This window comes from Ceratina calcarata, unplaced genomic scaffold (assembly GCF_001652005.2).
Source record: "Ceratina calcarata isolate Rehan_Ccalc_2016 unplaced genomic scaffold, ASM165200v1 scaffold471.2, whole genome shotgun sequence".
In the NCBI taxonomy this organism is placed as follows: Eukaryota; Metazoa; Arthropoda; class Insecta; order Hymenoptera; family Apidae; genus Ceratina; species Ceratina calcarata.
In genome coordinates this window covers 287,977-310,498 of record NW_017171239.1, presented here as the reverse complement: position 1 = coordinate 310,498, position 22,522 = coordinate 287,977, and the positions used below count along the sequence as shown (strand labels likewise).

The 22,522-nt window shown below is 42.8% G+C and overlaps 2 protein-coding genes and 1 long non-coding RNA gene across 4 annotated transcripts; 2 read left to right on the top strand and 1 right to left on the bottom strand.

Moving 5' to 3' along the window:
• Nucleotides 1-45: 45 nt before the first annotated feature.
• On the bottom strand, nt 46-18,193 carry LOC108627450 (putative phospholipid-transporting ATPase VA). Of its 2 annotated transcripts, XM_018028713.2 has the most exons (18): nt 17,776-18,192; nt 13,537-14,109; nt 13,097-13,276; nt 12,700-12,960; nt 5,051-5,326; nt 4,818-4,986; nt 4,385-4,738; nt 4,018-4,313; nt 3,792-3,959; nt 3,237-3,531; nt 2,724-3,156; nt 2,275-2,651; nt 1,910-2,197; nt 1,590-1,841; nt 1,405-1,509; nt 1,135-1,322; nt 897-1,061; nt 46-833 (listed from the first exon to the last, which is right to left on the bottom strand). In XM_018028713.2, exons 2-18 carry the CDS (start codon nt 14,097-14,099, stop codon nt 791-793), a joined length of 4,413 nt encoding a protein of 1,470 aa, XP_017884202.1. In that variant the 5' UTR covers nt 14,100-14,109; nt 17,776-18,192; the 3' UTR covers nt 46-790. The 2 variants fall into 2 exon arrangements, with proteins under 2 accessions (XP_017884202.1, XP_026671394.1); XM_026815593.1 differs by lacking the exon at nt 3,792-3,959 and having other exon boundaries at nt 17,776-18,193.
• On the top strand, nt 14,092-15,938 carry LOC113464659 (uncharacterized). Its single transcript, XR_003389504.1, has 4 exons — nt 14,092-15,077; nt 15,187-15,383; nt 15,444-15,532; nt 15,854-15,938. It is a non-coding gene; the product is annotated as an uncharacterized LOC113464659 (long non-coding RNA).
• Nucleotides 18,194-18,204: 11 nt separating the features above from the next.
• On the top strand, nt 18,205-19,897 carry LOC108627448 (protein YIPF1). Its single transcript, XM_018028712.2, has 4 exons — nt 18,205-18,715; nt 18,820-19,205; nt 19,284-19,464; nt 19,531-19,897. The coding sequence occupies exons 1-4, from the start codon at nt 18,514-18,516 to the stop codon at nt 19,713-19,715; spliced, it is 954 nt and encodes a 317-aa protein (XP_017884201.1). The 5' UTR covers nt 18,205-18,513; the 3' UTR covers nt 19,716-19,897.
• The last annotated feature ends 2,625 nt before the right edge of the window (nt 19,898-22,522 follow it).

The following is a 22,522-nucleotide window of genomic DNA, read 5'->3' as shown; positions in this document are numbered from 1 at the left end:
ACTCCATAGGAAAGGATCCGGTGGTTGATGGTGAATAGAGTAGAATTTTAGAGAACACTTCCTTTTACTGATAAGAATTACATACACCCATGTTGTCCTTTCTCGCTTATCAAAATACTATATCGACACGTGCAACGTGTAATAACATCTAACGTACACGATTAATAGAACCTCTATACTGGCAGACGATTATATTTCGGAAATTACATTAATACAAGCGTTACGCTTGCGGCATGCTATACGAAGAGACAAATACACTTCGTAAGAGACAATGTATGTTCCGCGTATTTCTTTTTACAATATACACTCTTTTACGCTTATTCCATAAAGAATAATTGCGACCTGAATAATTAACTGATTCGATATAGAACCAGAAAACGCGCGCACGAACACATGCACGTGGTTCGTTCGTACGCTTTTCAATGTTACTACTGAATTAGCAGTCTTGGTCCCTAAAAGTCACAGCCATCAAATGCAATAAACAGTAGTCTGAAATTTAAGGCCACACGATTCAATTAAAAAGTACTAATACTCGATTGACAATGCAAAGAATCATCTCAATTGCTAATACAGTTACTAAAGCACTTATCGGTGAAAAAAATACACATTGAAACGAACGCGGTACACTCCCTAACGGCACTCTTGCAAATCTTAGGAACAGTAGAGATTGAAATGCGGCAAAGGAGGCGTCGCCTTGTATCCCGGTAAGTTTAATGGTGCAGCGCCGTTTAACAGTATCGATCGTTCTATTACAACGCGCCGACAGTCTTCTGTGATACCTCGAGATATGTCATGCAACGATAGTTGTCAACGTCTCGTGTTCAGCTCCGATTCTGAAACATAAAAATTCGTATATGATTTGAGTTGCAAGTAACAAGGCAAAAGTCTACTCGTACCTTATAGTAGCGTGTTGCGTTGAACGTGACCAACCGGCAATAAAATTATTCTCACTCCTCTCGGCGATTCGTTGCCTATGGCCACCACTTTTCGATGGGGCGTTAAGCGCGGCACTTTGCATGAGATCCGGAGTTATTGTCGTCATTACAGTTCTATAGAATAATCTGAACAAATAACAGCTATGTATAATACGATTATAACGTTCCTTCTGCATTTGCTGATATCCAAATGTCGTACCGTGGTAATAATGCCAAAACACAGGTAAGTATTACTGTGAGCCAGTACGTGTACTTCGCGATGGCCATTTCCATTACCCAATAGGAACAAAGGAGACCCATGCAATTAACACAAACGGCATTGTAAATTAAAGCGAAACCGAAAAACACTCCCAACGATCCAGCTACAGCGAAAAGATGTATTATAGTCTGAAAACAAAACCGTAACATCGTGTACATCGTTAAACAGAATATAATTGCTTGAACAGAAGCAAAGAAAAATTCAATTTACCCAGGATCTAATTTCTATGGCGATGTGAGTCAACATAATTACAATGCAACAGGTCAGTATGGTAGTTCCGAATTCCCATACATCAATAGTCGAATCGTAGTACACCTGAACAGGAGAACCATCTTTCACTTGAACGAATGTACTCTTCATTTTACGTTACCAAACGATTTTGAAGATATACTAACGCCCTCGTTAATAAAAAAGATAACGATACTTTGGTACAAAGCATCGGCAATGGTTATCCAAAAGGAATGCGGCTGATACACGAGTCCGAGGCGTCCCCTTTTGTAAAGATGGGGCATCGATAAAAGAACACTAGGCGAGGCCACGCGATCGTATATGCCCAATACGAGCGGCGGCATTGACGTGAACAATAAATTATATAACATTAAGTAAATTTGGTCCATCATAACTGTCCCCGTGAAACCGCAGTAGAGCTGTTGAAACAATAAATTCTAAATATAAAGCGCTAACGATGAAGCAGTATTATGGCGTGTATAAGTACCTGATACCAAAATAAAACAAACACAAGGGTAGCGTTCTCGTAAAAAAAATATAAAATCATTCTGGACAGGCGATCGTAACACCATTGGCCATGAAGCAGAAGGAGCCTGCTGAGCATCGAGAATCGTGAGATCGCAAAATCTGCGGCCATAATGGCTTGTGTTCCTTCGTGTCCGGATATACCGACTCCCACATCCGCAGTTTGTATCATACTAACGTCGTTCGCACCGTCCCCGATCGCCAAGGTTCTCATTCCCAATTGTTCTTTTACTATGCGTACTATGTATGCCTTGTAAATGTTTCGTTCAAATTAATGAACTGTCAGACGGTAAAAATAAGCAGCGAACCACATGAAATTAGTTATACCTTTTGAAGAGGCGTAGCTCGACAAGCTAACACGCTGGAACATGTCTTTGTCAGCTCGAGAAACGGTCGCGTCAATCCTGATCGTGGATCGAGAATGACGGTCAAAGTTTTACCGTCTACGACGAGTGCGCGTTGCTTTGGCCACGGGCTGTCTATTCTGTGTGCGTCATTCTCTGCCGCATCACGATTAAACATCGAGATTTCTCTGATATTATCTATTCCATGAATCGTACTTTCCTTACGAGCGGATTCTAGATATCCATGAATCAAGGCTTCGGCAACAGTCTTCGACCTCGCTTGCAACCATAATAATTGCATCGCAGGCGAAAAAAGACGCGCTGAGTAGGCGATATTGACTGCCGTTTCCGGTTTGTCTCCTGTCGGTTTAACGTACTCGTTAGCGATGTATTATAAAATACGAAAGCAAGTTTAATTTATAAAGTCCTTACCTGTTAAAACCCAAATTACGATCCCGGCTGCCACGAGAGTAGCCATAGTCTCCGGTACTCCGGCTTGAAGTTTATCTTCGATACCAGTGGCACCTAAGAGGGTCAAATGAGATTCAAGATTCGCGTACGATTCTTGAATACGGGCTTCGCGATTCTCCATTGCGAGTTCGGCGTCGTGATGCTTCTGACGCCAATTCTCGTATTCTTGCGGCGTCAGGGATCTCTTCGCCATCACTAAAGTCCGAAGGCCTTGACGCGCGTACGATTGCATATACTGTCGAACTTTCATCGTCGGTATCGAATTCTCATCTTGAGGAGTTAGAGAAGACAATATCTTTGTATCAGCACCCTTGCTATAAACAACGAACTCGTTCGTGAGAGGATGTCGCACCAAAATAGACATACATTTCCGATTAGAATCGAACGGCAGAATCTGAAATTCAAAGTACACTACATATAGAAAAACAGTGTCTAAGATACTTGCTCGTTTTTTATTTTCCAATTAAATCTTACATGAAGAATCTCGAAAGTAAGAATAGATTTATCTGGCAGGCAAACGATCGCGTTACACGTCGTTCGCTTAAGAAGCTTCACATCGTAAGCACGGGCTGCATTCACAAGAGCAAGTTCGTCCGGACTTTCGGCTTCGTAAATTGCAGTCGAACGTAACAATTCGTCACCGTTCTTATCGATGCCGTCGATCGGAGTTAACGGACTGCGTCTCTTATGCGCTCCGTTCGGGGACAGTTTTCTTCCCAGTAATCCCATTCCTAAACTTGGTATCGAAGCTACGTTTAAGAATTTTGGCCTGCAAACAAATATTCACTTTCCTGAATTGACCATAGAAATAAGAGAATGGACCGAGCGTGCAATATATTTTTGTTGACCCCGTAAGAGATAGAGAGAACATGCTTTGGACCAGTTTCTGTCTCTCTCACATGCCGACGGAAGAAAAAACTCCGTCATTCATTTTCTGTCAATCGCCTAGTCTCAAGAACGCTCAATTTATTCTCATATGTCTATAGGATTGACGCGATATCGATGACGCAAAGTGCAATAAATAGTAACCTTGGCAATTTACTCGCTAACTTCGTCGAGTTGTTCAGAACAGACTCTGCTTCGACCATTGAAGAAATCGACGACACGTTCTCGTCGAGGCTGTTGGTCGGGTGTGACAGTGTAGACAAAGGTATGATAGGTGACGGAGTTAAGCTCCTATCTATCATTCTTGTATATCTGAGAAAATAGCGTGAAATGTATTATACGACTGAAGGAAACATAAGTATGTACCGACCTGCCCGTTTGTTCACCGTTCTTCTGAGGTTCCTGGATGACTCCGCTTGAATTCATAGAATCGTAATGGGGCTGGGAATTGACCACAACGGTATTACATATTGCTAGCACGATTAGGAATTCTTGCAGGTGGTGTCTAAACGTGCTTATGAGGAGATCCTCTTTCAGTCTTGAGGAAGGTACTGGGTTCTCATCGTCCCCACCGTGCGAATAGTCTTGTCCACCCACGGCACACCGCCTAAACAGCATTTTGTTTTCCGTGAGCGTGCCAGTTTTATCGGAGAATATATACTGCACCTATCGGAATAAAAAAAGGACTGTTTCTTTATCGGGAGACTAACTCGCAAAGCTTAATCAATTTTCTTTACCTGACCCAATTCCTCGGTGATATTGAGCGCGCGGCATTCAGCCGAACGTCCCGTCTCCGCGTCATATAGAGCGACGTCGTGTCCGATGTGATAAATCTGGCCCACTTTCGCCATTTCGATGGTGACGTACAGGCTCAGCGGTATCATCACTTGCAGGATTATCACGAACGTCCAGAACGTCAACATGCTCTCGTAGTTTGGGTCCTGAAGGACCGGTATGAACGGAACGAACGTCAAACCGGTAAACTCGGAGAGCCAGAGTCTACACCCGGTGGCGCCTATCACGCACAGCACCACTAAAATTGCCACGCACCATATAACGTCGCTGTTCATTCGTTTTTCCAGTCGCGAACGCTGAACAGTTAATAATAATTCTGCTTAAAACTTCGCTCCGTTGCACCCCTCGAATGTTTAAAGATCACTGAATCTTTACCTTGTACCTAGGTCCGCCGTTATTGAGCATCGCTTTCGTTTCGTGACCAGCGTATATCACGATACCCTCCACGAAATCGGTATTTTTTAACAAGCATTGCCTGAGCAGAAGATTCTCAGTAGAGACAGGTACTCTGCGGCCGTTCGGATGAACGACGGCTCCGTGAAACCTGCAATTTCCGCGTTCAACTTACGCCGATCTCGATTGAAAATCGTCCTCGATCAGCTGCTTACCTATATATCCTGGTGCTCGGTTGGTCGACCTCGATCACTGATCGAAACTTGGCTGGTTGGAACGTGTCCTGGAGATCGACGAATCCTCTGACGACTTGCCGTTCCTTTAGATTAGTCTCCCCGTCGAGGTTGCACGTGTCGATATAAGCTACACCCTGAGGATCGCTGCTTCTCAGCAGCAGCACGTCGGCCGGCACGAGTTCGTTATTCGAGAGGTGCACCAGGTCACCGACCTTCACGTCTTTCCACGCTACTTTCGCATACCTATCGACTTCGCTGCAATCACGAAACGTGTTTTCCGCATGACGCATCTTTTACTCAAATAATCAATTTTCGAAAAACGATTGAAAACAGCCGAGAAATGCTTCGGATTCGCTCGAGCTATTTTTATTCCTGACGTCGATGCAAAAACGAGCAGCTCGGATTTTACGATGATCGAAGCCTTGCAATCATCAGACGATTCTTATACTTCATTAACGGTCATTACAGTTCAAAGCATTCTAGTTGAGATACATCGAGAACTAGTGCGACTGCGAAAAATGAGATAGATTCATTGATGAAATTGAATGGAATAACAGGTTTTCTTTTATACACGTTCTATATCGGTGATATCGATTTCCAGTTTTAAATTCGTGCCCGAGGAATGTGCTTTCAATATTTTAGAACACGTGGAGAACTATCATATTTCCAGATTCATAAAGCACTAATTCGGTCTGATTGCCCGTCAAGGTCGATCGTTACCGCGAACTGGTATGAAGTTAACAATACCATGGCCGAGTCTATTGTATCAAAGGCTGTACGTAAAACAGAGCCACATTCATATTCGAGTCACTATTGGAATAAGTTTGCCATGAATGGAAATATGAAGCTCATTTTAAGGTACAATCAGGTTTTTTCCTTTCTGCCAGTCACCCGTACATTTAAATCGATCAAATCTGGCCTAGATTATATTCAAGGTCATTCGAGCAATTTGCTCGCAATGAGGAGGATCCTTGATCTGCATAGCCTTTTGCAGATTAATTAAGATTCTCTGTTTTAGTTATTTCAATTGATCACACGTCTCCTGCCATCTCAAAATGACCTTATTAATAATTATTGTCCCTAATACACTTTCTTCAATCAGTGAATGAAACGAAGACGTTAGAAATAATTCGTATACACGAAGGAAAAATCTACGAATGCGAATGATTCACATAACGGAAACGATAAGAGAGAACTCGTCATGTTAATTTTCCTTTCATCGTAGCATGAGTGTTCGACCGTTAAACCGGTGCCTCTTTTCACTAGACAACTTTGAGAAATCCGAATGGTAATCATCGAATTCTTCCCGTTTTATTCTATACTGTGCGTCGCGTAGAATACCGACTAGCAAATATTGCATCATCGCTTCGTTCAAGGATACCAATTTTTAAACTTCGCAAACATCAACGCGTTGGTTTATTATCATTTTAAACGTGAAATCCTTACGGTGTTCAACACGTGCGCGACGTGACTGTTAATCGTCCCACCCTTGCGAGACATGCTCCGAGCCTAAGCAGTCTAAGCCGAGCGAAGTGCTCTACTTGTAATTAACTTCTCTTTCAACCAGCATGTTTTGCATCTCTACTAGAATTTCAACGATAACGAAATGCTGATAAATCAGCCGCGATGACGCCAGCGACCTAGCTAAATAGGTAGCCTTAGAAATTCTTTTATGCAACGCGTCTTTATTATAAGTATATACATGTGGATAATACGTGGTCGTAGTTTAAGAACTTCTTACTCATTTTTCTTGTGTACGTGTCTTACCTCGCTTATGACGTTTACACTGTAATAAATACTTTTAACTACAATCTCCAAGTATGATCGTCTATAAAACGAGGTTGGATGAAAGTACCTGAAAGGGTATACAATTCTTCAAGTTCGCAGTACAAGAGAATTAAATACGGTGAAAGAGGATTGACGTTTCTTTTCACAAGAAACTGTAAACTACACGTTTATTACAGTTTTACGTCGGCTGGTATATTTGCGGAGATAAGAATTGGTGTAATAAATTGGATGAGGTCACGGGTATTTTCACCTACGTGCCAATGAAATTTCTTTTATATCCCATCAGTATACGGCGAATTTCCAAGCAGAAAAAAAAAAACATTTAAAAATGAAATCTGGATTCAAATTTCTCTTACTATTAAAAAATAATGATGTACACTTTTGCACGTCCTTACGCATATCTAATTTTTGAATTCAGAGAAAAAAATTATTTTTACCAAAGGACAATGAGACACTGTCCGGAACAAAGTGCGAGGAGTGAGAGAATTTCTCAAACGGTCACCTCGAAGTTCTGAATTAAGACAAGTATTTAGGTCAACCGAAACACCCCGGTGTTCACGGTTTGATTGGTCGATTCATCAGAGCCGATCCTGGTAGCGAAACACGAGTCACCGTGAGTGCGGTACTTATGCGGGCGCGTATAACTGTGACACGATACCGATTACATACATGTTTTTAAATGATGTAATTGTGACATCAGCGACTGTTTAATGCACGAACATGTCTCGAAGGATCAATCATCGACACGCTCCTTTCCCACTTATTACTTCCTCATTCCCTCGATAACTCGCTATTTAGTTTAGGTTGTAAAACGAACGCCGTTATTACGCTCCGATCTTTTCATACTCGACTACGAACAATCGAGGAATTTGAAAAAGAAAGATGAATTGTGGAACCATTGCAAAATTTTATGAGGCACGTTCTGACAGGAAATAAGTAACAGAGACGCGGAACGTTCGATGGGTTTCATTGTCGCTGAGAATCGAGTCCTCTCTTAACCAGGAAAGGAACGAGGAAAACAGCTCGAGGGACACGGCAACCGGTTTTATTGCTATGCCTTCCTCCGTCGTTTTATTTGATTCTCTCGGCGTCTTCGATTGCAACGAGCACGATATCCTTGCACCTACTGTCCTGTCGACGCGTATTGCGACTGCGTACCTACATACGTGGGTACAGGCGTACGCATCAGAACAGGAGACCTTACGAGTGCACGTTATTTCGAAAAACCGCGTCGCCCGACGCCCACGACGTAGCCGACAGGTAATATCGATCTCGCCTTGGTACCACGTGCTTGACGCAACGCTCTTATCAGCTGACTAAAACGAATTAGTCATTTGTAAAGCGATTTCTGTAATTAACGCGACTACGTCCATGCAAATGCATTGTTTGTTGAACGCGAATAAATTAAGTCCACCTTAACAAATAATACAAGCAATCAATTTTGGGAAGAAATTCGCGATTCTTCAATACGGAGACTCTTGTAACTTTATAAACGCGATATAACTGTGCTAAGAACACTTGTTTATCGATACTTGAACGAATCTGGAGAGTCGCTTTGTACGTACACAAAGGCAGCTAAAGGATTGCTCGAGTGGAAGGCCGCGGATTGGAATCGCGTCACGATTATCTGGTAAGAGATACACGATGAGGGCTCGTGACCGACATTCACACGGTACGGACGGTGAAGACCTCGAAACCAGTCAAGGCGTATTAATCCGGAGGTTGGAACTCGTGGCGAAGGTCTGCGCGCTCTTGACATTGCGTGGATCTCAGCCCCGCTAACTGTCCTCCCCGATCGTCGAACAAAATTAAATGGGAGCGTAAAGAAGGTCAACACGTGCGTGAAATCAACCGCGTGCTATTGAGTAGGCAGAGGCCGCACGCGCGCTGCCCGCGAAAGAAAGAGGACGGTGATTGTTCACCTCCGCCGCCTTCGCTTAATAAGTCTCGATTAACAGTTATCGCCAATCGAATCGATCGTCGGGAAAGATTCTAGACCGTTCCAAGGTCACAGTCGTCTACTCTCAGCGAGATGCATTAATGTTTCAACGTCGTTGGCTATTTTTGACCGTTCAGAGGTGACAGAGATCTTTCGACGATCGTTGCTCGCATTTCTGTGCCGAGATTCACCGGTCGTAATCCAGTGATTTAACTAGAAAATGAACGTGATACGTAGGCGGAGCGAATGCAAATGCATACGTGCTTATCTTCGATGAACGCGTTTTTCAATCTATGTGCATGCGTTCATAAATCTCGGATATTGTAGAACAAATAACCAAGTGAGATATTCTAGGAATATTACTGAGTGTGAGAATATGGTTCATGTTCTTTCAATCGTATAATTTCATTGGAGCTAGTCTTGATTCGTTGCACGATTTATTACGTGCTTGAAACTTCATAATTTATCACGCCAATTACTGTAATCAATTGAGATAAATTAAATAGATTCAGTTTTTGTTCATACCACAATTCCTATTCATTAACGTATATAATTACGTAAAAATACGACAGTGAGTAGACCTCAGTCTCTGATAATTATATTTGTCTAAAATTTCTGAATGATGATTGGTTAATTACCGCGTCTTGGATCGAACTCTGATCGAAATAACGGAGCAGAGACGTTCATTTATATTGGGAAACAACGAGCTCCCTGAAGGAAGCTCGCGGCCTATGCACTCTGCGATTTTCCCTCGACCTCCTTTCCCTTGCGCTTCGCGAAAACGCGTGTCAGCCCCCCCAGTTAACTTCCTCTCGGTATATCTGTTATCGTCCACGAGATATAAGCTTTATTACACGTTGAGATTGAAATTAAAAAACATTGAGCGCAGTTGTTATCGTCGATAATAATTTTTATTAGATTGTGTGATTAATTTTTACAACTTATCTAGACTTGACGCTACAAAGTACGGACGTATATACAGAGATATCCGACGGATGTTTATGAGATCGATATCTTGACTCGGATCAGTCTTGTCGATATCAGGATCGAAGATACATCGCTGCTCTATTCTACTTCTATAAAGTCCAACTGCATATTAACAAAGAACTATACTAAAGCATTATATTATTCTTCTTTTTTTATATTGTAATAAAACTAATTACGACAATTGTCACAGCGTTATTGCTTCTCTTTGATTAATATGCTGAGTGGTGTACACGGGTCAATCTCGATAAAAGCTGGCATCGGGATATCAAGCATCCTTGAACATCCTTCAAAGCGTTATCTCAAATTTCTCTCCTCCCTGTTGTTTCTGTTCCAACTGGCGTAATTGTTTGGCATACGCGAAGTGAAGAAAAAAAAAAAAAAGAATCGATAGGTGTATCGAGACGGTGACGCATGATGGGCGTAATCAATGAGATAGAGATAAGCACTTGCGATCTATATTCAAACGACAACCGTAAACCCATTTATCTACAACACGGCATCAACTGTAATCATTATTATCCGGCGGATGACAATGAAATACTGTAAGTACATTTGTACTAACACAACGTCAGAGAATATTTCTATAGATCGCGCATATCTACTTTGCCCGTGATTTCTTTATAATGTTCATGCAGTATAAAAAATGGAGGACTGTCTTTGCGCAAGGAAAATATGCATGAATGGTAATTAGGACGCCGGTAGCCGTAATCTATCCTCGATCAACTGTGTCGAACGTTGTCGAGCTCCATGAAACAGACGCGGCAATTATTGATTCAGCAATTAAATGACGTATCAACAATGACGACGTTGCGATATCCAGGACATGAGAATAAAAAAAAGAATAATTGTGTAGAACATCGAGGCGATGAGAAGGTTTTGTTTGAACGCGTGGCCAGTGTGTTAATAAATCAGTTTGGCGAGTTATGTTGTTTTCCCTTGGCATCGACGAGTCGTACGTCTCATGGAGAAAATTGGCGGGGCGGCATGACGAGGAGCAAGGTCAGACAACTTGTATTATTTTACAAATGACTCCGTTGTGTGCCGGAATCGTTCCGCATCGATCGTCGTAAGCCGCGCTGAATTGAGTTACATTATAAATGACGTGCCGCAATCATACTTATACACTTGCACATAACGCTTGTCTGTACTGCCTCGCAGCAGATGGTGCAGAGCTTCGCCGTTTTCCCCGTTTCAATCGGAGTTACGGCAATAGGTAATCGCGTTTCGTTCACTCGACAATTAGGGAAGTAACACGAGCGACCTTCGCGAGAGGGAAAAAACGAAATCTTTCCTGGTTAATTTCATGAGTCACGCGTCGCCTGGAAAATCGTACGACTTTCACGTCTAATTTTGTATCGAGGGAAGACTGCTCTGTCACGATACGGTCTATTGAACGATCGGCAACGGGGTAAGTTGGACATGAATGTCGATATCGGGCTCGGGGTACATGAGAAGAATCGCGATCAAAGCGAAACGTTCGACGTACGCCGGTGCTTATCATCGATTCAATCGTGGAGGCCTAAATCGCGGTCTGCTTCATGTTGCTAAAAGCTGCGTTGAATCGGACGTCCTTTCCGACGAGAAAAATTAGACTCTGCAGTGAAGCGAAATACCAGGCACAAAAAGAACACATGGACACAGACCGGATGGTCGTGAGATCGACAACGACGTGTTTAAAAATTCGCTACAGGCCGCGGTGGCTAATTGATCGAAAGCACTTCTATCTTAGGAGAATTTTAATTCCGCTTATTAAAGCCGGATGCCGCTACGGAATCTCTTGGCACGCGCCTATATCACGGCAGAAATACCTTGAAAGTCTTTTTTAGTACGAGGCTGGGAACGATGTACAAACAGGGCTCCCTTATAGCGATAAAATTACATTTATGCAGTTGCAATAATGATGACCAAACATGGAAAGAAACGGAACGCAGCAGCCGTGGCCTCAAACCGAAGAGTTTGTCGGCCGTCGTCTTTGACGGTTTCAAGTGTTTCGGCTAAACGACGTCGTCGAACACGACGAACGCTAAAGGAATCGATCGCGGAGCCACTCAAGGTACATCGAAGCAAACACAGAGTGAAATTAAAGTCCTAGGCATAGGCTCGTGGCAAGCTCTAGAGTTCTCTTCCGCGAAAGGATAAAGAGAGAACACTTTCTTTTCTATGTTCGACCGACCTAGATGCCGTCGAACGGCGATCAAAGCCGATCCATTGAAATTCTGCGATCAAACAAGCGTTCCGAACTGAAAATAAGTATGAAACCTGAATGCCTCGCGGCGACTTATTTCCCAGAACGATCACGTCTGTTTTGTATAAAAACTTCCCAATCGGAACGTCGGATGCGCATACTAAAGCGGATCTTAATTTATTTCCATCGAGCCGTGAATTCTGTTTATTCGGACAATTCGATTCGCGATTGGTATTTGTGCGGTATGTAGCACGGAATCAATCTCACGCTTAATCAACGATCCATATGATTTCTTTTTCAATATTACCAAGCATAGTCATTTAGCGGATAGCACACAGGCACATAACGTAACCTAGACCTGACCCACATTTGTATGTTCGGTCGTTTTCGTACCCGCTCAATAGTCCGCGGAGATATTAATAAATTGCGAAGCGAGTTCATGCTGATGCGGCAGGTGAACATCGCGCGCGGTCAATCAGTAACCCATATGGTGCTGACGTTCCGGCTAGCCGCAGGGTACAGCGAACGAAATTCGTTCTTTTTTTATAGAAACATTTTTTCTTCCTTACTTCATACCTCGAATATTGATCATTTATTTATTAAACTATTAGGAATCTGTGGCATTACGAAGTACCTGTCGAATCGCTTATTACACACGGAAACAGAAGAGTCGAATAAGAATTAGGGGTGGAGCGCATTCGTTAAAACCCATTAGAGAGGATTACTTACCCGACGTAAACGCGACAGGTGAAGTTATTGACGCGACGATCGCTGGCGAGCCTTCGCCGGTCCTCGAAGTAATCTTTCAGCGCTGTCACACCCAGCACGAACATCACCGGTATCATCGCGACCTCCTTGCCGAAGGCGTTTATGGCTGGCACCCAATTAAGTAGAACGATAAATATAAAATATATATTGGCCACGCGGCGAAATTGTTCGAGGAGATTGCGAGGTAGGAAGCTCAGTATGGTGTACTTTGTTGTGCGTACTCTGAAAGCATACCGAATAAACCGGAATCGAACCGGCGCACGGTGCCAAACGCATTTCACTCTCGTCTCGGGCCCCGTTCAAGAACCGAGACGAGTATTACATAACATTGAACGAGCCAACGTACGAGGGAGCTTACCTATTGTTCACTCTCTTGCCGTTGGGATGCTGACTCGGCGGCGTTTTCGGCGGCACTAAATGATTCGGTACTATTGTCCTTAAACGAGGTTCCTCTGGTATGGGTCCGAAGCACCGGGCCCAGACTTTCCTCCACCAGGGAGGTTCCGCGCTACGTCTTATCGTGTATATCGACTCCGATCTACGATCAACGCGGAAAGAGAATGATTACGCAAAAGGAGCACGAATATGGGTATAGTTAGAGATGTAAATGAATCAAGATTAAACGTAGTATGAGAGCAGCGGAAGATGAGTGGACGGCGGCGTGAGAGAGGGAGATACGTGAGATGAAGAGAGGAAGAGAAACGCGTAATGTAGATTCAGTTATATTATGGAATATAGATTTAGTTATACGGGAAATTGTAAAGCCGAAAGACGTGAAGTATATATGAATATGTCTACCTGGACGCTTGGCGCGAGTGGCCTCGAAACGAGGGCACTTTCCCAGCGGTGGGCGGCCTCGAGTCCTCCCTGTGGCCCGGCGGTAGGATGAAGTCTGTCCTGGAGCCGACGCGGCTGTGCCCCGTGACGGCGTGTCCTTGAACATCGACCACCTGGCCTTGACTGAAGGCTCTCTGGTGGCCAGGCTTCTTGAGGGCCGAGGGCCTCGAGCCGCTGATCGTGGACAGGGGCCCCAGATGGGAACCGTGTTGCTGGAATCCCGTGTTCGTCAGACATTCCACCAACACGCCGCCGTGACTGGCCGACCTTGCGTGGGTCCTCGAGCACGGCCTTCTTCGGGTTCGCGCTGCGGACTCGTCGTCGTTCTCGCTGTTGTTCTTCGCGACGGCGCTCGATGGTGCGGACGATGAAACGGTAGTCGTGGAGGCGACATCGACTGCGAAAGTAGCTGGCTGTGCCGGTGCCGAAGTGGGATAGTGCTGTCGACCCGATCCAGGAAACACGTAAACCGACGCCTGCCTGTCGATCTCGCTCGCTGCTTCTGGCGCATCGGCTTCGGACATACTGGCACATCTGCCGACAGGTAGTATTTCTCATGAAGAGAACTAACGGAACGGCCGCTGGATGTAATTGACTCGAGGAAATGCCACTCAAGTTTTGCTCACGATACGATACAACAACTACCTTTCAGTGAAAATTGAACGGTACTTAAATGATAACAGCGGGTGCTGTTTATTTAACAGACGCGAATAGAACGTCGAGCAAATTGAAGATAAACTGAAAAAAATTATAGTAGAGAAAACACATCGGCGTCGGACGATGTATCGGAGGAGTGTGAAATCAATAATTTCGTTTCAGATGTTCTTTTGCCAAAATCGAAAATATTGATCGTTCTCTCAGGACTATTTATAGAGAACTATTCGCAGAAGAAAGCCAGCGACGTTTTGAACGATATGCAGGAAGTAACGCAACGCGTTTCCAACTCCATTCACTGATGATCATGGGTGCACTTGTACTTGCCCGACACAGATAGGCTATTAATAAGATTGTGCAAAGATAGAAAGAGAAAGGGGAGAGGAGGGTTTTTCGAGGAAACCGATACCCTCAGACCGATGGATTAAAGTCGCCGACGGTGCTTCCGCAGATTTGACAAAATATTGCGAAACGCTAAACAAATCACCTTACGCCGAATAATCCAATAGTATCGTATTCATTCGTAAGACCCAGCGACCTTCGCCTCAGAGTCACGACTTCGAGTCCATCGACCTTCTACGTACATTCGCATGAGTTAACATTACTTGAAGAAAAATAAAAAAATGTTCAGCCTGATTACGAGAAGCTACAAGTGTGCGCGCATGGCAACAAGGTATCAGACAAGAAACTTCCTTTATCAGTCCGTTCGTAGAATTCATGTCCAAGCGACGTTGACAATTTATCGGTCGATTTTTCGCTTGTGAATTTTATACGAGAGCCGGCGAGCTCGTGTGCCTTTCTCTTGGCACCCGCACAATTCCTTACGTTCGAGCATGCGAACACAGAAGGTGAGTCAAACACTGAAACGCTCTTATCGCTCGTATGACTCGGTTTAGGAAACGATAAATTCACCTCAAACAGTTAGTTCTTCTAATACGATGTTTTCCGAACTCGAAGCGGTCGCATGTTTAACGAGGAACCGTTGGAGTGACACACGTCTGTCGCATGCACATGCTCGCTAAACAACTTCCCGAGTTAATTAGGACAAACCAGATTAAATGATTCGATAAATTCAACGTGCTTCCATTAGTACACTGTTCGAGAGACAAACAACACGATGTGAACATCCTCGTCGATACCCAACGTGAATACCGGTTAGTTACGCGTGAAGGGAGTGATACCAGGCGAAATTATGATGATCTTATTTGCTTTAGATAACTTTCATCGACGTGCACAATTGCAACGAGTGCAATTCGTACAAACGCATTTTGAAAGTTAATATGATTAATATTAATATGGAAAGGTAATGAGTATTACTACGGATGCTTATAAGATCATTAAAAACAATTTATTTATGACTCATATATTATATTTAAATACACAATAAAATATTTTAATTATGACTAATTACATTTAAAAAAAAAACATCCTATACTTTTTAGCACGTAGCTATGTATTATTAGCATTGTTCTTCCGACGTCTGATTTCTTTTTAATTAGAATTCTTTTTTGAGATTGACTGTACAGCCAATACATCCTTAAATGCTAGTCATATACATCTTTCTAAAATCGATGATATTTTTGGTTTTAATGGATAGAATAGAATTTCATTTTTAATAACATAGGTATTACTCGTGTTGGAACGTGACAATATAATTGTTCGATGGTAGAATTAATTGGGACGGCAAATACAGAGGGATATGAAATTGTCCATTGAGGGTCACAGGGCGCGTACACGCGAACCGGGCAAAGGATTCTGTTGGTGGTCGACAACAGCTATCGGGTTGACGTAAATCCCATGATCTAATGTAAACGGACAATATCAAGGGTATAGAAAAGCTGAGGGATGGAATTGGGTCAAGCGAATATCGACGCATCCTAAACGGGGAGTATAGCTCACGTTTCAAGTTACCATCGTTAAAGAGTTATTATCGCGCATAATTGTTGCGCGAAGGATAACGATTTTCGCAACTGCTGTTTCTTTCGGTTGACAACAGCCACCAAGTTGACAGCGACACGACTTACTGAACAAACATTGTCATTCGTGTATGAATAACGAGTAAAGACTATAATCTAGGCATACGTTTCATAACTATTCGCAACTGAATGCTCGACTGTCATTAGAGCCCGAGCGGTAATCTGAAAGTTCTGCATTAAAACAGTCACAATAGGAAACGGTTGCAAGATTGATAAGAAAAATACGTTCTGTATAATAAGTGTTGTAAATAACGTGCGAGCGATAAACAACATACGTAGACCAAGGTAAAACGTCAATAATGAGTCTGGTATCTGTCACGTCAGTCGATTAGTTTCAGATCGTGATTCATGGACGTCCAACCGTGCTACCGTTCCCTTAAAATTCAATATTTCTCACGCGTTATTCCCCCCTCCCGTACGTCGAAGTAGAGCGGGCCGAAAGCAATTTTCCATCTAGACGAATAGCCTTGTCGACCGATCTCGACGCACTCACTTCTCTTTTTAACCAGTATAGGCAGGCGAACATCGAACAGGTTTATTTTAATTCTATCGCAGTGCACATCTATTTTGTGAACGCGAAAGCAACGCCAGTAATGTTCTCGCGCTCTCTCGCGCGTACGACTACTTACGGTCAACTCGATTCGAGGTGAATCGTTCGATGCTCCACGATTCGAAAAATTGCGCAATTTAAACATGTATCCTACTTATACGACCGGTCTGTTGCATTATGAACCTGGGACCAGCGCGCACGGAAACTTATTTCTTTTTTTCATGTCTAGGAGACTACCCGATACTCGGAGCGCGTGTAACCGGTTTCGTAGTCGGAAACCGAGACCGTCGGTTACGTTGGAAGGGAAAAAAACGAATCCCGATGCTAACCTTCGACCCGTTCGACAATGCTAAGAAGCATGCGGATGGCCGGAGCTCACAGGACACGCATTCTGTACCCATTGTTAGCGCGTGAAGCTTAAATATAGTACGTACCTCTGATAGGTCTAAAAACGTTTAATTTTCTAACAAGTGTATAATGAATTTTACAGAAATAACTGACAAACAATTGTTCAGTTATGATGAATGTATATCTCGAAGATTTCCTTCATCGAGACCGCACTAAATGGTCTCGCTTTTCCAGCCGCTCTCGTTACCGTTTCGCTAGAACGGCGCGGACTTCCGTGTTCGAGTGAAACTTTCTCGTAATAATTAAGTAAAGGTTTGAGAGAAACAATCGCAGTAAAAGTGTGTTGACACTCCGTCAGCTGAGATTTTCAGAAGCTGAGATAAAAAGATTCACCCGGACGTCTCGGATGTTGTACCCTATCAGTCGTGAAACCTATCGTTGACTTATTAAAGTCATGTCGGAGGGATTTACTCCGTTAACGAGACATCAAAATTTCAAAGACTTTTATCTCGAGAAATGAGACGCGCTTTCCCGTAGGGATCATAAGGATGACGCTCAATGACCCTGGTAAAGACCATCTGTAGTATAACGATAACAGAACACCGTTAAGCGAAACGAACCGCGAAAGAGTAAAACGCTGAGTAATGACAGGACAAATCGTCAGTCACTTACATTTTTTTAGGCTCCCGACGTGGTCCACGTGGCCTTGGTTAATGCTCGTGGAAGCACGAGGGATGGCACGCAGCTATCCCCCACAAATTATTTTGCAAATTGTTGACAACACGAGCGTAGGAGCGTACCGAGACGAAGAAAGCGAGGTGTACTTTCGCGTGCCTCTTTTTGATAGGAAAAATAACGGGTTATAGCGTGGCTGCGCGTTTCAATCGGCGGATCTCTCTTGGAACACTGGATTCGCCACAGCACATCCTGACACGTTACTACGTCCTGCGTATTTACGTAGGCATTACGGGCATTTGCCCGTCGGGACAATTCCCGTGTCGATTATTTCGTTTCACTTGCACGACAATCCCGAGAAATTTAGACCCGACGTCGTGTGCACAGCTTGCGACTCCGCGTTCCGCTGCAGCAGACCGAATGACCTTATCTCCGTGCACGTACTGACAATTTGTATCGGCCGACGCACCGAGTCGAGCACCGACGCGGCGCGGTTAATTCCCACACTGCTGTCATCTGCCATCACGGATCGATCGCGCTCCTCATAGTTACCGTGCCGCTCTTGTAGACGAAGCTGTTTCCACAGTAGGTAACCGTCGACGTACCGAACGTTGAAACATGGCAATGGTACATCCGATGGCAGTCTATGTTTATTCCATATTTGACACATCGTGCGGTCGGTTCGTGCGCCGCGTATTTGTCAAACGGACAGCAAAGACTGCGAAATAATCAGACATGGATGGGAATCAAACGAGGACGAATGATACGCAGTTCATTTCGTTTCAAGATTTTCCCTCGATAAACCACGAGGGTAATAGTAACCAGGCACAATTGAACGTAAATACTTCCACGCACCAAGGTTTCAGTAACCTACCAAATGATCCAACGGGAATCGGCATCATCGACGACCTCGAAGGAATGCCTGATAAAAATGAAGGTTCGTCCTTTACTAATTAAGCTTTAAAAGACTCCTTGTCATTCATATAGCAGATGCACATATTCTAGCCTACGTATTCATTTATATTCATATCTATCTTCCAGCCACATCATCGCACAGCTTCTGGACGATAGAGTATTATCAAAAGTACTTCAATGTTAATACAAAAGACGTGGTGGAAAGAATTAAAAGATCCATGGTACCACATGGGACAGAGAATTACTTGATATCACACATCAGACCGAATCCAGATCTTTATGGTCCGTTCTGGATTTGCGTTACTCTAATATTCGCTATAGCCATCAGCGGAAACCTGGCTAATTATTTGCAGACAGTTAACGTGAGCAAATATCACTGGAGGTACGAGTTCCATCTTGTATCCTATGCTGCCACTTGTATATTCTTGTACGCATGGTTACTACCACTCTTGTTATGGGGTATATTGAAATGGACCAACAGCACAAGAAACACAGATGAGGAATTAATCGACGTATGATATTATTCCTTATTTTTTTCTCACTACTCCATATAATATGATTATTAGCGAAAGATTGTTTTTTTAATCTAGTCTTACGCAGCGCCCAGTATTTTGGAGCTGTTGTGCCTTTACGGTTACTCTTTAGCTATCTATATTCCAATAGCCTTTCTACTGACAATACAAATTGCGTGGATACAATGGTGTTTAGTCGTAATATCAACTTTCTTGTCTGGTGGAGTACTGTTGCGATCTCTACTGCCCATTATAGCCGGTATTACGTTTTACATATAGACAGTCGAATTCTTCCGGAAGGAAATCTGAACGTACCGATTTTCAGGAAAATATAAAATAATATACATGGTAGCGATTCTTGGGATGCACCTCCTGCTGGCGGCAGGATTTATGCATTATTTTTTTCACAATGTGCCATTGGAAGCTATCGATCTCGCGCAACACGTTGCACCGACCGTACACGCGCAGGGCATCGTGAATAACGTTTCAAACAGTGTTTCCGCTGGTTGACGCAACGTGTGGATTTTGGGATCTGCATCTGCATATTAAAACTTATCTTATTCCAGTAAACATCGATCGTTCGAGAGTCAAGTGGCACGCGTCCCTTGAACATAAATTCCGTCTTCGTACGATGTAGATGTAGTATTTATACTATACCTGTGAAACGAAAAAATAAATGAAAATAACCGAAATTTGTGTCGTTTGTGGCACTAGTGTTTATTAAAAAACATTTCAGTTGACTCGTATCAAGTATATATAATATGTTCCTGTGTGTCAGGGCAATATAGAAGGCCAACGAAGTGTCTGGTTGATTTATTTCCACAGCTTCCCTCTGTTCAGTTTAGGGACGCGGTACATATCAACGCAACACAATATCATTTTTACAATCATACGAACCTCCATGTTGTACACAGTAATTAGTACTTGTAATACAATAGATAGTAATTGTTATTAGTCGTCGTTAATACAATCGTGTACGTGATTCATTCATTTTCCCTTCTCTCCGTTATTTCTCGTTTATAATTAACCAATGTGACAAAAGGCAACATTCACTTTGTAGTAATATCGTTACGTTATTATCAATCGATCTATCAGTAATAATATACCTTGTTATTAATAATTTGCTTGCGGTATAACATTATTATTATTATTATTATTATTATTATTATTACACAAACGATGCGACATTGAACGTTATCGACGAATAAGTATCCAATTTGATTACCATCGCTTTTCTATGGATGTTTTTTTTTAGTCTTTTTTTCCTTGTGATTACCGGAAAGAAAAAACGAGTGCGTTGACAAGCTACTTTTGCTATACGTTCAAATTTTCTCTACGAAACCGTTTCCAATCTAATTGCGAGTTAAGAAGAGTGTCCCTTCATGTCGTCGAAACAGGTTGAAAAAGTGCCAAACACGATGCCTAGGTATATATTAATTCTCGTGAAAAATCCGTGAAGCGATTCCCAAGAAGACAACACGGTTTAAATTTAACGAACGTCTCGAGATCTACGAAGTCTTCTTGTTTCGCAAGCCTTGTCGATGTGAGCGTCGCGTGTAAAAGATACAAAAATGTCACTCGAGCAGAACTTGTGGTCTCTCGTATTCTTCGTCCGACCTTCTGTACATCTGATTAATAAAAATCAATTAGAAACCCATGAATAAATCGTTCTCTTTGCGAAAGACTGTTTCATTGGGACAAGAGATACGTCCCTTTCGAGAAAAAAAATTATCCATGCTTTCAGAGAATGATACAAATGGATTACGATGAACACTTTACTTTCCGACGCTGCGGGACGATAAATAATTTTTATCGGATCTCGCAGAATTGATATCGGCGATACAGGGAACCAGAATTTCTGTTCGATTCGCTTTAAAATCGAGTAAAGCGTTTCGACGATCACGAAATCGTCGGCAACGATATTCTACAGTTTAGGGAGCTCACAACGACTTGGTCCAACGTGTGTTTTACAGTCAAAGATTGCGAATAGGCAGGAGCGATAATAACGAGTAATAAATCTACGACAGTCTACTTTTATACTTTTAGTTTGCTTGCGTTTCCTTCCTTTCTTTCTTCCATTCCAACACGCAACGTTGCTCGAAGTCTCTGAGCCTCTCCGCTGTTCGGATTTCGCCGTCCGGTTAAGAACTAGCTGCGTACTGGCACGGTGCTCATTTCTTACGACACTTATTTTTATTTCTACTGATTTTTTATACCGCTAGATTATACACGTGACCAACCTCGTGTCGTAGAAAATGAGCGTCGCATCGGCCGTGGAAAATCGGACGGTGAAATCCGGATAACGCGGAAGTTCTCAACGCGTTTGCACGCAAAGGACGTGTGCCGTACGAATTGCGAAACGTAAACGGTTTTCACCGATCACGACGGTTTTATTTACAATAAAGATGCATCGCAGGGCGTCTGTATCTCGTTACCAATAGTAATAATAATAATTGTACAATATACATTTTTCCTCTCCTATTTCGTGAGTGCAAACAGGCATTACTATTTGTTACAGAAACATACGGAAGCGCGACGTGGCGCTTTTTAAACGTTACACATAGATAATAGTAGTGTTTACCCTGGTTCGTATCAATTATTACAAGTATACGCATATATATTTATTTAGTCTCGTATATATGCCTGTACGTGTGCATACTTCACATAACAATGCTTTGTTAATGTAGTATATTTTATACAATCGTCGGCTATTATTTTCTACCGTGTTACGCGATATTGCAATAATTTTAAATTGATTATTCAGTCGCATGCTTAGATAGTACGTAATCCTTTTTGAAACCTTGACTCGTCAGCATCTTCGAGAACTTCCGATGGACAAAACGTTAACCGACACCGAACAAATCCAATTTCCTTCCTCCTTCCCGATTTTCAAAACGTTTCACGTACTGCAAATTAATCAGAATTTTTCTGTTCTCATTTAATCGTTTCGTCAAGGCTGCAAATATACTGACTGTTATACTCGAAAGCTCGTTACGCTTCTTGATCGATGATCATACTCGATCGTGACAGACAGAAAGCTTGCGTTTTCGAAGATCTAGTAACCATATCGCTCTTCTATTTATTCAATTCGTTTCGTTACGCTTACTACGCTCCTTTCTAACTTCGCTACTTAGGATTCGCGTTTCGATTAATTAAAAAACGTTCACGCCTCTCGGCGCGTTTGCGAGGAACTTCTACTTCTTGTTGTACTATCTAGGTGAACGGTACGTTTTCGAGAAATTAAGATTGCATCTGTAGTAAATCGTTTAAAGTTCAGAGAGAAGAATCGGTTTTCCTTGGAGTCTGTTGATATGTTC

What these genes read in the sequence shown, in the direction of transcription:
- LOC108627450 (XM_018028713.2), bottom strand. Translation starts at nt 14,099, where the DNA reads ATGTCCGAAGCCGATGCGCCAGAAGCAGCGAGCGAGATCGACAGGCAG. An exon ending in GGCAAGAGAGTGAACAATAG is followed by an intron (nt 12,961 to 13,096) that starts GTAAGCTCCCTC and finishes GTATGCTTTCAG; the next exon opens with AGTACGCACAACAAAGTACA. An exon ending in TTGTTTTATTTTGGTATCAG is followed by an intron (nt 1,842 to 1,909) that starts GTACTTATACAC and finishes TTGTTTCAACAG; the next exon opens with CTCTACTGCGGTTTCACGGG.
- LOC108627448 (XM_018028712.2), top strand. Translation starts at nt 18,514, where the DNA reads ATGGATGGGAATCAAACGAGGACGAATGATACGCAGTTCATTTCGTTT. An exon ending in AATGCCTGATAAAAATGAAG is followed by an intron (nt 18,716 to 18,819) that starts GTTCGTCCTTTA and finishes TCTATCTTCCAG; the next exon opens with CCACATCATCGCACAGCTTC. An exon ending in TCTACTGCCCATTATAGCCG is followed by an intron (nt 19,465 to 19,530) that starts GTATTACGTTTT and finishes ACCGATTTTCAG; the next exon opens with GAAAATATAAAATAATATAC.